General features: G+C 62.1%; 1 protein-coding gene across 1 annotated transcript; it reads right to left on the reverse strand.

Annotated features, from left to right (window-relative positions):
* Window positions 1-905: 905 nt before the first annotated feature.
* Window positions 906-14,306, reverse strand: SLC4A3 (solute carrier family 4 member 3). The gene is made up of 22 exons (XM_045558992.1): window positions 14,106-14,306; window positions 13,567-13,732; window positions 12,707-12,984; window positions 12,455-12,570; window positions 11,817-12,016; window positions 10,093-10,241; window positions 9,755-9,935; window positions 9,187-9,322; window positions 8,744-8,927; window positions 8,247-8,346; window positions 7,598-7,782; window positions 6,695-6,920; window positions 6,298-6,516; window positions 5,746-5,894; window positions 5,378-5,572; window positions 4,684-4,920; window positions 4,214-4,303; window positions 3,581-3,747; window positions 2,744-2,997; window positions 2,204-2,373; window positions 1,846-2,019; window positions 906-1,224 (listed from the first exon to the last, which is right to left on the reverse strand). The coding sequence occupies exons 1-22, from the start codon at window positions 14,154-14,156 to the stop codon at window positions 1,147-1,149; spliced, it is 3,705 nt and encodes a 1,234-aa protein (XP_045414948.1). The 5' UTR covers window positions 14,157-14,306; the 3' UTR covers window positions 906-1,146.
* Window positions 14,307-14,878: the final 572 nt, after the last annotated feature.

Genomic DNA, 14,878 nt, shown 5'->3' on the forward strand with positions numbered 1-14,878 from the left:
GCAGGGCCAGCTGCGGAGGAAACGGCCGATGTGGGGCTGAGGGATCCCCGGCTCGCGGTGTTCAGGCTGCTCAGAGCCGCCCGGGCTGCAGAACAACACGGAACCTCCCGGATCCAGCTTGTCTCCCCGGGAGGGACTGAATGCCCGCGAACGGGAGCTCTGATCGCAGCGGACCCACCAGGTGGCAGTGCTGCTGCTCCTCTGTCGCGACGGAGCCTGCAGCCCGCGGGCGCGGCCACGAGAGGGCAGCACAAGGACGACCAGTTCCATCACGCAGCTGGTTGCCTAGCAACTGTGACGCAAGGGGCTCCTTTTTCCACCCTCCTCTAGGCTCCCAGGTTATTTCTAGCAAAACAGAGACTGTTGCACAAGGAGTGGCTCAGGAATCCTAGAACTGCCTCTCTTAAGCCAGGAGAATCTAAAATTGTCCAGGGACCCCAAATCTAGCACCACGCTGGCGTCTAGGGGATTGGGCTGTCTCTGCTCGTCCGAACACCAGGGATCAAGAAAAGAAGAAAAACATTTTCCAGTCCCCTCTGTAGCCCCACAACCATTGGAGAGGCTCTGATTTCCCTAGTAGCTAAAATGGAGCAACTTCTCCCCTCTTCCCTCCCCTTTCTAAGCAGGGTCTAGATTAAATGGCACATGACCTTGAACAGACCTTGAGCCTCCCAGGCCTGAGCTGTACTCGAGGGGGTCTGGGGCGGGGGGGGGGGGGGGGGGGGATGATGATAAGGCCCAGCTCTGACCTTCTGTGGTCCTGATTCTCTCTTTCCCCCAAGGACTCTGTCCTTGACTCAAACCTCTCCCTGGTTTTGATGACCCCGAAAATAGAATTCTTCCAATTCCAATGGATAAGTATGACCTGAGAAACCAGAGATGGAACCAAGAAAGTGAGGCAGACACACGACAAGGAGTGTGGTTATAATGAGCTCAAAGCCTGTGCCGGTCTGGTCTGTGAAAGGTTAGACGAGGTCAATGCCCGGGGCAGAAGTCAGGGGACCGCTCTAGCCCTGGCATCAGAAGTGGTTCCAGGCACATCTCTGGGTCATGAGGAGCCCCCCGGCCCTGGGGCTCGGCTCTGCGTAGGGCTCAGGAGTTGATCCCTAAGGTGTCGGGGTCTCTAAGGGGCACCATCTTCAAGGATCACACGGGCATGTGCAGCTCGTTGTACTCATCCTGGCCATCCTCATCGAAGTTTGGTTCAGCGTCTTCCGAGTCCAGCTGCAGAAGGGAACAGAAGGTTGGCAGTGGCAGGGAAGTGGACTCATCCCCTCCTGTTCCCAGACTCCTCCTCCTATCAGCAGCCCTTCCTGTCTGCAGCAACTATGACCCCAGGGGAGCATTTCCCTTGGCCAAAACCTTCAAGTCACCTTCCATACATCTGGTTTAATAATAATATTAATAATGAGCAGCTATTACATATGAAGTTCTTTCCTACAGCAATTTCTAGTTGCTGCGCTACCTTTGTATACCATGTTTGAGTATGGCTAAATTGCAAAACGATGTCTTTTCCCAAGCTGACAAAAACAGGGCTCAGGGTGGGTTTCAGTGCCACCTCACTCCCTTTTGGTCAGGGTACGAACTGCACAGCTGTCTGCAGCAGCCCTGTGCTTCCTCTTGTACCACGCCATCACCCTAAGGCCTTTACCTGGATGCGTACTTAATCCCCCCAACACACCTATAAGGTAGAATATATTATTGCCCCCATCATACAAATGAAAATAAGATTTTAGAAGGTGAAATAACTTGCCTAAGGTCACATGACTAGCAGATGGCCCAGCAGAGACTGAAACCCAGTGCCCATCCACCCCAATACTGCTGCCACAAGCCACCACCCCTTACCGCCTGCAGCTCCCTGTCCTGGAAGAACCGGGGCAGAAGGCAATGCCTCAGAGGCACAGTGAGCAGCAGCAGGAAGGGAAAGGCGAGTGAGGCCGCCGTGGACTTGACCACCCAGAGCAATGCGATGCAGCCCAGCTGGATGCAGGTGAACAGGTGCATCCGCCACGTCTTCACCTGGGGAAACGGCCACCCAGCCTCACCACACAGCACTCCAGCTCCCACCCACATCTTTGGGACCTTGGCTCCCCAGGTCCCAACTTAATCCTTCATATTCTTCCTGTCCACCTCAGGCCCAGGGACCCCTCTGGGTCCCCTCCCCATAACTTCATCACCCCATCTCCATGCTTCCTGGCCCTACCTTGGTCACATAGGGCTGCTCAGGATGGTGTTTTGCTGGCATGAGGATGAGCAACAGACGCTGGGACAGCTGGATCCCAGACAGCGATGTGATCCCCATGTACAGGAAGATCCCAAAGAGCACAGCCAATGGGATCCGACGCAGCACAGCCCCCATGACAATGGACAGGCCTGGAGAGGTGACACAGACCCACCTGAACCCCTGGGCAGCCCCCATGAGGATGGACAGCCCTGGAGGAGGTGACACAGGCCCACTTGCCCCCTCAGGCAGCCTCTGTAAGGATGGACAGGCCTGGTGGTGGGGGGACACGGACCCATCAGACTGAGTAGCTTGGCCTCATGCCCATGAACAAGAGAAGAGGGAGCCGGACAGAGAAGCAGGAAAGGGCTCAGGGAAGAAGTAGGTTTGGGGGTCAGAGCGAAAACTAGACCTGACATGCTGGGAGATTCAGAAGGGACCTGGGTCAAGCCTGGGATGGAGAGGGGATCTAGGGCCGTGGAGTCCCAGACACCAGGTGTGCAGCCGGAGGCCGGGTCTCACCCACGAGGCTGGCGATGAGCACCCCGGTGACCCGTTGCTCCCGCACCTCCTGGATCTGGGGCTTTTCGCCAGGTGCGATGGCAGTGCGCATCACCGTCAGCGCGTTGACGTGGGTGACTGAGCGGACTGTGGCGGCCGTGAGCCAGGGCAACCCAAACAGCCCACAGAGCCCCCCCAGGGAGCCGATCAGAAGCAGGTCCAGGTGGAAGCCGGAGCCTTTGAGCAGCCTCCGCGCCTTCTGGCTGACGATGAGCCTGCAGGGACAAGGTGGGGGGTGGGGTGGCTGGCAGCAGGACAGGCACAGGGACAGGCACACATTCGGAGATGAGGTGGTGGGGGCTGGGGCATGCTACACAGCCAACAGTTCTCCCAGGGCCTACCAGCTTCCTCTTTTAAGTTCCCAAATTGAAGTTCTCACATTGAAGCAAATTTGAGCCAAATTCTCATACTGTGAATATTTAAAGCACCACAAAAGCCAGATGCCAGATCTCACCACGTTCTTGTGGTTTAACCAAACTGAGACAGACGCATGTGAGCATCCCTGGGTGAGAGAAACACTGCCAGAGAGATCTGAGGACTGTCAAGAGCCACCCTGCAAACAGTGGCAGCGACAGACAGACACCATGTCATCCCAGCACAGGGAGACCACGCCCTTGCCCCACCCCACTGCCCTCCGCTGCTCCTCCAGCTCCTTCCCCAACACACCAATCCTTCCTCAAGGCCTGCAGCAGGCTCTCGCCCACCCAGCACCCCCATGCTAATAACGACTTTCCCGCTGTCACCCTGGAACCAAGCCAAGGAGCCAGGGAGCCGGCCCACCGCCCCCAGCCCTCTCACGCCGTGATCTGGGTCTCCATGAAGATCAGGATGAGGACCAGGAGGGCAGGGACGGCGGCTGCCACCATCATCCAGGGCGGGAAAGGACGGGCACTGCCCAGGGGTGGGATGAACCATGTGCGCTTATCGGGAGAGGTCACTGAGAGCCCCGTGGGCACTGTCAGCTTCTGCAGGCAGGAAGGAAGAGTGGGCTCAGGGACACAGCCTCCCCACACTAGGGAGCCCCTGCAGCAGCTGTTCCCACCACGCTGTGTCCCCAGGACCAGGACTTTGGGGAATTTGGGTGTGAATAGGTTTGGGGAAAATTAGTTTTGCATCCTCCAAAAGCTCACTGTCCCTACAAGGGTCTGATAGAGGGCAGGGAAATGAGCGCCTTCCCCCTGAGCCCCTGAGCTTCAGGGTACCTGTTGCAGGGAGACCTGTCATTCTGCCCCCAGCCCCACACCTGCTCCTCCTGGATTCTTCACTCGGAATCACAGGTGGCTCAGACTCCCTGGGGAGCCCCTCAGCTGGGAACCCCCAGCGTGGCCACTCCACTAGGAGAGCCAGATTCCTGCCCTGATCTTGACCTGGTGGGCTCCCGCTCCTGGCCCTGGGAAAAGAACCCGCTGCCACGGGCTCGGGCTCACTCACCTGTGTGTAGGTGTCTGTGATGGAGTAATCCACCAGGACCATCACCAGGATGGAGATGGGGATGCCAAAATCCCCGATGATGCGGCGAGCCTTGAGTGCGCCCGGTCAGGGCAAGGAAGCGAGGTCAGCAGACTCACAGGGGACCTGCCACCCCCGACCCTTCCTGGCCCAAGCTGGAGCCAGGAGTCCCCCCACCAGCCTCTCGAACCCCACCACCACCACCACCCTGCCCCGGGTGCCAGCGCAGCCTGAGAGGGCGTTCTTGTCTTAATTGTCTTGTCTTAATTAGACTCTGTAAGCAAAGAGCGAGAAGACCCTGGGAGGAGGCTTCTCTCGGGGTTGGGGCTGCCCAGATGTGGTTCTGGCCCACGGGCTGCCGGGGAGGAGGGGAGCAGCCTCTCTGTGAGCAGAGCCTGGCAGTGACAGCAGGACTCGGGACCCACGGGGGCTCCACACCCGGAGCCACGCACCTTGCCACCCAGGAAGCGGCTGTTCCTGAACTTGCGCAGGAAGAAGGCGATGAAGAAGGTCCCCAGCATGAGGATCAGGGACAGCAGAGCCGTATTGGGCTGGTTCCTCGGGCCCCGCGGTCCCTCAGTGGGGGGCAGGGCACTGCCATTCAGCTCCGGACCAGCCTCCAAGGCTCTCGCTCCCTCCGGGGCCCCCTCTGGGGGGTAGAACGGCAGCAGTGGGTGCTCTGTGAACACCTGTGTGTGGATAACAAGGATGCCTTAGCACTCACCTGGGCAAGTGACCTGATTGCACCATCATCATCGGTATGTCTGTGAGGGAGAGAGGGTGGCCCCTCACATACCTGAACAGACAACAGTGACACACAGATATCCGGCTACACCACATACACACACACAGCCCTCTACGAAAGGTGACCCAAGGACCCCCAACACCAACTCTGACCGCTCAGCACTGACAGCAACCCCAACTCCATCACATACCTGTGCAGGTGTGTCCTCATCTCGCACCTCCACCCAGCTGCCTGGGGCCTTGGCCTGGTGCCCTCTGGGCCTTGACCCCTTCCCTTCAGCTCACACCTGGCCCCGGCTGTCCCCAACCCCCAACACCCACACCCAGCCAGGCCCCCTCCTTGTCCCCTCCACCCCCTGCCAGCCCCCATCGCGCCCACCCCAAGACCCTCTGGACCTCCACCTTGTAGAGCTTGTGGAAGGTCTCGTAGATGAAAATGAGTGAGATGAGGAAGGCGAAGATCTCCTGGGTGAAAGGCGAGATGTAGCGGACCAGGAAGCTGCCTTCGGCGGCCACCAGGGCAAGGACAAAGACCACCAGCCAGAGGCCAACCCACACCCGGCCAGTGAGGTACTCCAGGTCCTGGGCTCGGCAGAACTGGAGGCGGGGAGGGGGTGGTTACCCACAGGCGGTCTGCCCTGGGGTCCGTGCCCTGTGGGATGGGCAGCGGTGAACTCCGATGGGGAGATGGGTCGGAGGAGACTGCAGGGACCCATCCCCTGGGCGAGGAAGAGCACAAGGCGGGAGGGCTGGGCAGGGCAGGGCTTCACCTTGAAGAAGGCTTCCTCGAAGACAAGCAGCGGCCCAGAGAAGCCGACCACAAGCAGCGGCTGGGCCCCCAGCAGCGAGAAGAGGACACCAAGCACAGCCGTGGATACGATCAGCTCAGACACGCCCATCAGCCCCTCGGTCTTCTCTCCTGGGGCGGGCAAGCCAGCAGGATGGCTCTGGCCTGGCTCTTTCTACCTGCCCCCTTCCTCATCCTGGGGCCCCCAATGAGAGCAGAGCAGCCCCCCCAGAGCAAGATGAGCCCCCTCCCTACCCTACTCCTCCCAGCCCCTCCCCACTAACCCCCAAGGCGATCACAGGGTCCCCCACCCCTTGCACCTCTCCCACCTCCTCTCATTTGTAGCCCCCCAAAAATGATCCTGGGCTCTCCTGCCCCAGCAGCTCCCTGAGTGTTCACACCTTTCCTAGCCCCTCTAACCACTGGCCCCCTGAGGTGATCACTGGGACACCCTCACCCAGAAACTCTGCAAGTGACACTGGGCCCCTAGAGTGACCGCAGGAGCCCCTCGACTCCCCGAGCCCTTGCGCCTCACCTAGCAGCCCCCCAAAGGTGATGGCAGGGCTGAGGGCCGCGAAGTAGATGAAGAGCACGGCGGCCACGCACTGGGAGTGCAGGGCGTCCCGCAGGTCGCTGGGGTAGTGCGGGTACCGGCGCCTCACATCCCGCACAAGCCCCCCAAACACTGAGCCCGTCCGCAGCAGGGGGTCATCTTCAGGGGTCACCTCAGAGCCCCCCAACTCCAAGGACAGCTCTGGGAGAACAAGAGCCTGCTGGAACACGACCCTCCCTCCTTCACAGAGACCCGGGGTCAGGGATGCAGCAACACACAAAGGACTTGGGGAGTCAGGATGGGGCTAGGGTCACAGCCTTGGGGCCTGGGATGGGGAAGTGTGTGTGTGCTGGGGGGACTTGGCCCCAGAGGGTCTGACCTTTCCCAGGAGCTGTGTAGCCACCCTGGGTGGTCATCTCAACTTTGGTCTGTTCGCGCTCCCGCCGCTTCCGCAGCAGCTCGCGCTGGAAGGCAGCCACGGAGCGCAGCAGGTCACGGCCCTCCACCTCGGACGGGGGGATCACGATGCTGCCGTCCAGGAACTCGCTGATGGCACTCAGGAGGTCCTGCCGGTCATCGGCCTGGTAGGCAGCCTCATGAAACAGCTGGGGGCAACAGAAGGGCCACGACTCTCAGGGATGGAACGAGGGAGGCTCTGGGCAGAGGGCTTCAGGGAGGAGGTGTCGGGTCACAGAGCTAGAGGCAGGGTGGACGTTCAGCCATATATACTGGTGTAGCCCAGCAGGATAGGTGGTCAAAATGCTGACACACCCCTGCAGGCCCACAAGCAGCCACTGCCCTGAACCCCAGGATGCCCTCCTGTGCCCCGGAAGACTCCAGACCTTTCCCCATACAGAAACTAAAGGGGTAACACCTGGCATAACAGGGCCCTCCAGAACCCTCTGATTGGACAGTGCCCACACCTATAGGTTGATAAATCTTTTGAACACTGCCGCTGGCTAGATGACCCTCCTGTCCAATCCCAAGAGAAGCCGCAGCAAAGACCAGCATATCCAGCCCTCCCGTTCAAGTCTTATATCACATCCAAAGCTTTGGGCTCTGGGCTTCTCCCTCTATGTCACACCCCCTCCCACAGCCCCAGCCCAGGGCTCCCTCTTCTCCCCTGGGCCAACAGCTCCCCACCGCCCCCCAGGGCAGGGCCTCCACCCAGAGGGGGCCCCTAGCACCCGTGCCTCCCTGGGCACCACTGTGGGCAATGAGAGGGACAGGGAACAAGCAGGGTGCAGGAGAACAGGCCTAGAGAGCCCAGCCCGAGTCCCACCTTGTCGGACATAAGGGTGGCGATGGAGCGGCCGAGCTCGTGATAGTCAGTGCTGGTGTGGCTGGGCCCCAACATTACGAAGAGGAAGCGGACGGGCACAGGAACCTCAAGCACAGACTCCAAGAGCACAGCCTCACTCAGCCGCACGAAGGCTGCCGCCGGCTGCTCCAAGAAAGGCACACAGCCTGCAGAAAGAGCAAGACACAGGGCACTGGGCACAGGGGAGCAGTCAAGCCAGGCTCTAGAGGACCCCGGGGACATCTGGGGCTATCATGAACAGTTAAGCAGCTTGTGCACTGCACAAGGAAATCCCTATCTAAAGGGATTTCAGTATGTGTTTATGTATGTATTACAATTTACCAACAGGCAGAAATGAAGGGTATTAAAGAAGGATTGCTTTTTTCTAATTCTAGCAATGGTGCTATATGGACTAGGCTCAGTCCAAGACCGCAGAACTCTGGACAGGAAGCAGGCAGGGGACTGGGAACGAAAGGGCTGGGGATACGACAGGTTGTGAGGGAGAGCAGGGCAAGGCAGGGGCCTGGCTGGAGATGGAAGAGGCAGCCTCCAGGGCAGAGCTCCAGACGAGCAGGCCACTGGCACAGGCACACACTCCGCAGACCCTGCCCCAGCGCCCGGCCCTCCTCACCCACAAGGACAACGGTGGCCTCGGCATCTTCAGGGATCTTCTCCAGCAGCTTCAGGCTTTTCCCCCGGTGACCGTCTCCCCCCGGCATGTGCAGGGGCTTCTGAGGACGCAGAACTGGAATAGGGCTGGGACCCAGACTGGAGGCCGTGGCAGGCCCTCCAGCCCCTGCTCCAGACCCGGATCGGGCCCTGCTCTCCCCTCCCCAGCCTGGTCAGGCTGTCGGTATCGTAGCCCCACATTGGGAGGGACCAGCTTGAGATCTGGACCCCTCCTGTAGGCCCCCCACTACCACCTTGGTCTCATCTTGGTGTTTAGATGCCCCGCAGGGGTCTGCTCCACCATGGCACTCACACCTCCCCTGTGTCCTATAGGACCCCCACATGCCTAGCACGTGCCAGGCATCCCACTTTCCAGACCACTGAATGAAGTCATCAAGAACCTTGACTAAAACCGGATGCCCGCTCAGTCCCCCGACCCAAGTCAGCAAGGCCACTGACCTCCTTGGCATCGGGGTCATGGGGCCAGAGCGGGGCTGGCTCCCCCAGGTCGTCAGCCATGGTAGGCACCACACCGTCAGGGCCGTGGCTGGGGGCTGGGTGATGATTCCCCAGGACTGAGTTCACACTGGAGCTCGATGGGTTTCGGGGAAAGAAGCTATTGTCCTTGTCATCGTTGGGATGGCTAGAGAGAAGAAGAGCAGGGCAAGGTGGGTTAGGAGGAGAGGCCCGTGGTAGATGGAGGAGACAATGGAGGGTCAAGGCCTCTATTCCTTCTGCCTCAGTATAAGAAAGAACTTTCTAGTGATCGGAGCTGTTGAAGGTGGGAGAGAAATGAGCCCCCCGTCACTACTGAAGCAGAGGCTGGGGGCCATTCAGCAGAGGCTGTGCTCCTGGAAGGGCAGCTGAACCAGGCAGGCCCTCCTGGGTGCCCCACCCCACACCTGTGTTTCAGTAGCAGGGTACGCAGGACGCTGGCCCTGTCCTCCGGCCGGATCTGGTCGGACACGATCATGGTCTCCACCACGAGGTGCGCGATGCCTGGCAGAGTGGTTTGCTCCAGATCCAGGAGGGCAGCTCCTAGGGGCACAGTCGGGGGAGGGGCACAGTCCTCCATGCTGCCCTGCCCCCAGGGCCAGGCAAACATGCCGGGTGAGCAAAGCGCTCCAATGCACCAGGCAGATACACAGCTACCCACTGCCAAGGCCAGCCAGGGAGAGAGGGGCAAGAACAGAGCATAGAGTGGGGGCATCGCCCCACCTCGCCAAGGAAGGGGAAGTCATTTGTTCGTTTACTGCACGTGTGCTGAGCGCCCACACGCGCCAGGGCCAGTACTAGGTGCCAGTGCACAGCCCTGCCCTTCAGAGCTTCTGGGCTGCTTAGGCAACTGGACTCCATGGTTCCCAGGGGGCGGCTGGATCTGGAGTAGGCCCCGGGAGCCGAGCAGCCTGCCACAGGCTGAGCTCTGCGGCCCTGAAGGTGTGCAGCCCAGGCCAGGCCTGAGGGCCCTACCGTGGGCGATGGTCCTCCTGAGCTCAAGAAGGCTGCGGAAGGAGAGCGAGGCCACGTGGGGCTTCCCCCAGCGCTCGGTCTCCTCCTCCACGTCCTCCTCAAACTTGATCCAGCGGGCGGTCTCCCGCCAGTGGGGCTCCTGGCTGCGGTCCAGCATCAGCTCGTTCAGCTCCACAAACACCTGCGGTAGGTGCCAAGGGTAAGGGCCTGGGGGGCACCAGGTGGGGCAGGCGGGTGTGGAGGACATTGCAACGGGGCCAGGCTGGGAGGAGGGGAGAAGAGGGCTCCGGGCCGAGGGATGTGAGGAAGCCACTGGCCCACCCCCCAGCGTCCTGGACCTCGTGAGGCCTCCGGTCCAGCTTCTTCTTCTTCTTCTTCCTGCGCAGGATGGGGGCCAGGCCACTGGGGCTGCTCCTCCCGCCCTGGGTCCGGGACGGCTTCTTCACTAAGTGCCGGCGCACTCCAGGATTGTCCTCCAGCCGGTGACCTGCGGAGAAGGTGGGCTTGATGGTCCCAGAGGTCTGGTTGGGGCCTCAAGGCCATGGCCCAGCCTCTCCAGCCCCCTGCTCTGCCCAACCTGTCTAACTGGTGATGGCCCCAGTCACCAGGGGACCACACCAATGGGACTGCATAATCCAACATGGCCATTTCATTGACAAGAAGGGTGAATGAAGCTCAGAAAGGGGGACCAGCCCAGAGTCACACGGGGACCACTGGCCAGGATGCAATAAAAAGACAGAGCCCGACTCAGTCCACAGCCCCAGCCAGACCCTCTAGCATCTGCTATGGCCACTGCCCCTGCTCTGGGGCCCATGACTGACACCAAGTCCCTAGGCATTTAGCCTCCAACACTTTCCCTGTGCCCCTCTTGGCACCCATGTCCCCATCCCATGGGTACACAGCCCAGCAGACTCGGGCAGGGCTTCTCTCCCTTGCTCCCGCTGCCCCTCCCCAGGCCGGCAGCTGGGGAAAGGCCGACCCCATTACTCACAAGCTGCCGCCTCTGCCGTGGGGCTCAGCTGGCCCCTGATGGACTCCCACAGGCCCCAGTCCTCAAAGTCCAGCACAAACATCTCCAAGTCCTCTGAGGCCAGCGAGTCTCGAGGGCTGGGGCCTGGATCCCTCCCAGGGCCCTGGCCTTCTGCATCTCCGGGCCCAGGGCTCAGCGCCCCATTGGGCTCTGTGACCTCCTCCAGCGGGCTCATTCCCGCAATTGCCAAGGCCTCAGCCCCTGCTCCCTCCCACACCCTGGCTCCCCTGCCAGGTGGGAGCCTGGACAGGGGTGGTCTCTGTCCAACCAGAGCTGGAGGTGGCTAGAGGTGGCAGGCCTCCCAACTCTGATTCCCTAGTCCCCAAGCCTGCTCCCTGCTGCTTCCAGCCCCAACCCTGGGCCTGTAAACACGCCCTCCCCCGACCCCCCCATCCTGCTGCTGCTGCTGCCATCGGATTGTTCCTGTCCCTGTCCTCAGGCCCTGGCAACTTTCCATGACGTACTGAGCTCAAAGCCCTCCCCTCCCCCCCACCCCGCCCACACACTGTGGCTCCGAGAAGGAGGAGGGCAGACCAGTGATGCCCCTGGCCTGGGCACAGAGCCCCACGAGTGATGACAGGTGGCATAGAAACCAGGGCACTGATAAGATGGAAGGAATGTGCCGAGATCGCAGCCAGGCCCGGCCAAGGGTGATGGGACAGGAGTGAGGGGCCCTGACACAGAGAGAGGCCCGGCCTAGAGGAGGGGCTCAGACTCAGGGGCTGGTTTGGGGGTACTAAAGAGCCAGGGGACAAGAAGAGTTTGCCCTGAGAAGAGGGGCCTTCAGGAGGGGGATATAATGATGTGGGAAGTGGAGCTGCCTTGTTCTGGGGGTGACTCAGAGGACAGAATCAGGACCCAAGGGTAGAGGTCAGAAAGGAAAATCTCAGCTCTGACAATCAGAGAGGTGGCTTGGTAAGGTAGTGAGTTCCCTGTCACTGGCCACACTCCAGCAGACAGGGATACTGCAGAGGGAACTCAGCCCTGGGTGGGGGAGCGCTCAGAGTGGGCCACAGGGGCTGCCACACTCACTCTTCATGTCGTCCAGGTCCGCAGAGCCCAGCATCTGGGCCTCGGCCTCATCAGTGGGCACCTGCTGCTCCGGACCACCAGGGTTGCCCAGGGCACTGCCAGGGCACAGTCGCTCCCGCAGGTCATAACTGGCCGATGGGCTCCAGGGCCGGCTCTTCTCCCCAGCCACTCGGGAGACCCGGGCCCGGGGGCTGGGGGAGCTGGGGAGGCAACATGGCAGCCTTGGACTTGACAGGCCCAGGCTAGAGGGTTCCCTTACCTTCCCCCAGCCCGGGGAAGGCCTGAAGTGGACCCCTAAGCACGAGACACAGGCCCCTCCTGGGCAGGAAAGGAAGCTCACCTGGGCTGTCCCTCCCCATCCTGTCCCACTGGTCCCTCCTTCTGGCCTTCTCCCCTTCCTCCTCTTCAGTCTGCCAGTCCCTCCTGAAGAACTAACTTCTTCACTCTGCGCTCTTTCTCCCCTCGTTCTCTCCTCCTTGTAAATCATGTGGATGGGAAGCCCCCCCATCCTGTCCTCTTCTCTCTGGTCAGAGCTGGGGACACTCCTCAGGGTTGGGATCTAGGTGACTGCTGGGAGCCTTGGGCCCCACGGCTATGGGCTGGGCTGGGCCCTGCAGAATGGGTGCTGGGGCCAGTACCTGACCGAGTGCTGGGGGCTCTTGTCAGAGCATGGGCCCACCGAGGGCAGGGGCTTGCTGAAGGCAGCCCTCCCCGCAAGGCCTGGACTGTCATCCTCGTCACTTCCAATGGAGAACTGCAGGCAAACAGAATGTGCCCTGGACCCCAGCCCCGACCTACCACTCAGCCCTTAACCCCCCACCCAGCCTCACCCAGGCCCCCTCCCACGTCCTCCTCCCTCCCCTCTGCACGTCCAAGGCGCAGAGCCCTACCTTTGCTTTCTGTGGGGACCTGGAGGGTGGAGGCTCCACAGGTTCTGCCTCAGATTCCCCTTCCTCTTCCTCCTCTTCCTCCTCCTCCTCATCCACTCCGGCTCCCCCCTCCTCCTGGATAGGAGGGGTCCCCTCGGAGGGTGGGGCAGAGGTTTTCTCCTTCTTCCTCTTCCTCCTGGTATGCCGGGCAGAGGTGGGGGGCAGCCGCCGCAGCTTGTGGGGTGGAGGCAGGCGCGCCGAGAGCGGGTGGTGGGTGTGGTGGGATGTGTGCCGGTGAACTGAGGGCGCAGGAGAGCCGGTTGGGGCCCCCACAGCAGAAGGGGGCCCCTCCCTGCCCGAGGGACACACACCTTATTCTAGCTCAAGGCCTCAAACAAGGGCACCCTAGGCCTTCCTCCAGGGCCAGGCCCCCCCCAACACCTGTGTCCACGCGCCTGTCATTGGTGAGGCTGGGCAGAGTTGGGGGGAAGTGATGGAGGGGGAAGGTCATGAGAGGGTCTGGGGGGACGACGTGACACAGCAGGAAAGGGAAAGGCAGAGTTGGGGGAGCTGAGGGGAGCCAAGGTGGCAGAGAAGAGAGAGTGAGCAGGGACAAGGATGAAGATGAAGGTCACCAAGGGCGGGCCCAGGCCCATCTCCCTAGATCCCCCTGGTCTGGGGCCCGGCTCCCCTGGCAGGTGGACAGGCGATGGGTGAGGAAGGCAGGATGACTTAACATGGCATGGTGGCCCAGCAGAGTCCAGCACAGTGTCCAGCACAGGATGGCACTGGGTGACCAAGCTGGAGGTGAGCGCAGTGATGGTGGCGATGAAAGTGATGGTAGTGAAGGCGGCCACACTAGGGGTCCCCAGGCTACCCACACTCAAAGTCCCGCTCGCTGTAGCTGCGGCTGGGCTTCTCAGGGTCCCAGGCCGGGGGCTTGCTGATGAGGTCCCCAAACCTGCTCACAGCCAAGGTCTTGCCCAAGTCATCGTCCTCCTCCTCCACGTCTGGACCCAGAGGGGGCTCCTCCAAGGGCACCCGGACCTGCAGGCAGAGACAGCCTCTCCTAAGGACTCCTGACCTGTGAGCACCCCACACCTGTTCCAACCCCAAGCCCCAGCTGGGGGTGGGGACCCAGCAGTCTCCATCATTATCCAGCCCCTTCCTCTGTGCCCCCATCCCAGCCTGGGTCAGCATCCCAGGAACCACCCTCTCTAGGCCCCAGGGCTGGGCAAGGAGAGGAGGCCACACATCCGAAATATACCAACAGAGACCGCCTCTTTTTCCATGCTCCCCAGCCAAGCTCCATCACCAGATCTGGGGGCGTCCCAGGGTCGGCCAGAGGTCGCCTCTCCCTTCTTAGGGTCTCTTCCCCTCCTCTTCCCCCAGATCCTCCACCCCCGCACCCATCAGTCACCTGGGGAAGGGGGGAGGCGCCCCCGGGCGGCGGGATCACTCCGTTGGCCATGGCCGGGGAGGCGGCTTGGGAGGCTCTTGCTCATCAAGGGCCCAGAGCGCCGGGAGAGAAGCAGGGGCCGCTGCGGAGGCCTAGCGGGGAGCCCTGGGGGGTGGAGGGAGTGCGGGCTCAGGATCCTCGCACTGGCGCACCCCGCCCCGGAGCCGATCCCCGCACCCGGCCCGAGCGCGCTCCGAGGCCCAGCCACGCCCGCCCGGGGCAGCCCGGGGCCCACGCCCTGCCTGGTGCGCCGCGCCCCGCCCCGCGGTACTTCGGGGCTCCGGAGCCTGCGGGGACCGGGTGGGCTGCCGCGCCCCATGTCCCTCCCCGCTCGCTCCGTAGCGCGGCCACCGGGCTCCCGTCCGCCCCTCGCCGCGCAGAGCCGGGCCGGCGGGGCAGACGCAGGCGCCGGAGCCCGCAGCCCGCGGCTCCACCTCCTCGCTCCGCACCTCCGCCGCCGCCGGGCCGCACAATGGGAGCGGGCGGGCCGTGACTCACCCCGCCCCGGCCGGCGCGGCCCCCACGCGCGGGCCCCGCAGGACCCTCCCTGCCCACACGCCCCTTCTCCAGGCGCCCCACGCATTGCTGGGGGCGGGTGCACGGCCCTAAGTTCCCACAATCCCCCAAATTCACTCACTCCCCCACCTTGCTCTCAGCCTCCCTCCCCTCCACTCAAGAGCCTGGTGGCGACCCCCTCCGCAGACGCAAGCCCCTCCGGCCTTGGGAAGGGAGCT

Source organism: Lemur catta, chromosome 8 (assembly GCF_020740605.2).
Source record: "Lemur catta isolate mLemCat1 chromosome 8, mLemCat1.pri, whole genome shotgun sequence".
Lineage (NCBI taxonomy): Eukaryota > Metazoa > Chordata > Mammalia > Primates > Lemuridae > Lemur > Lemur catta.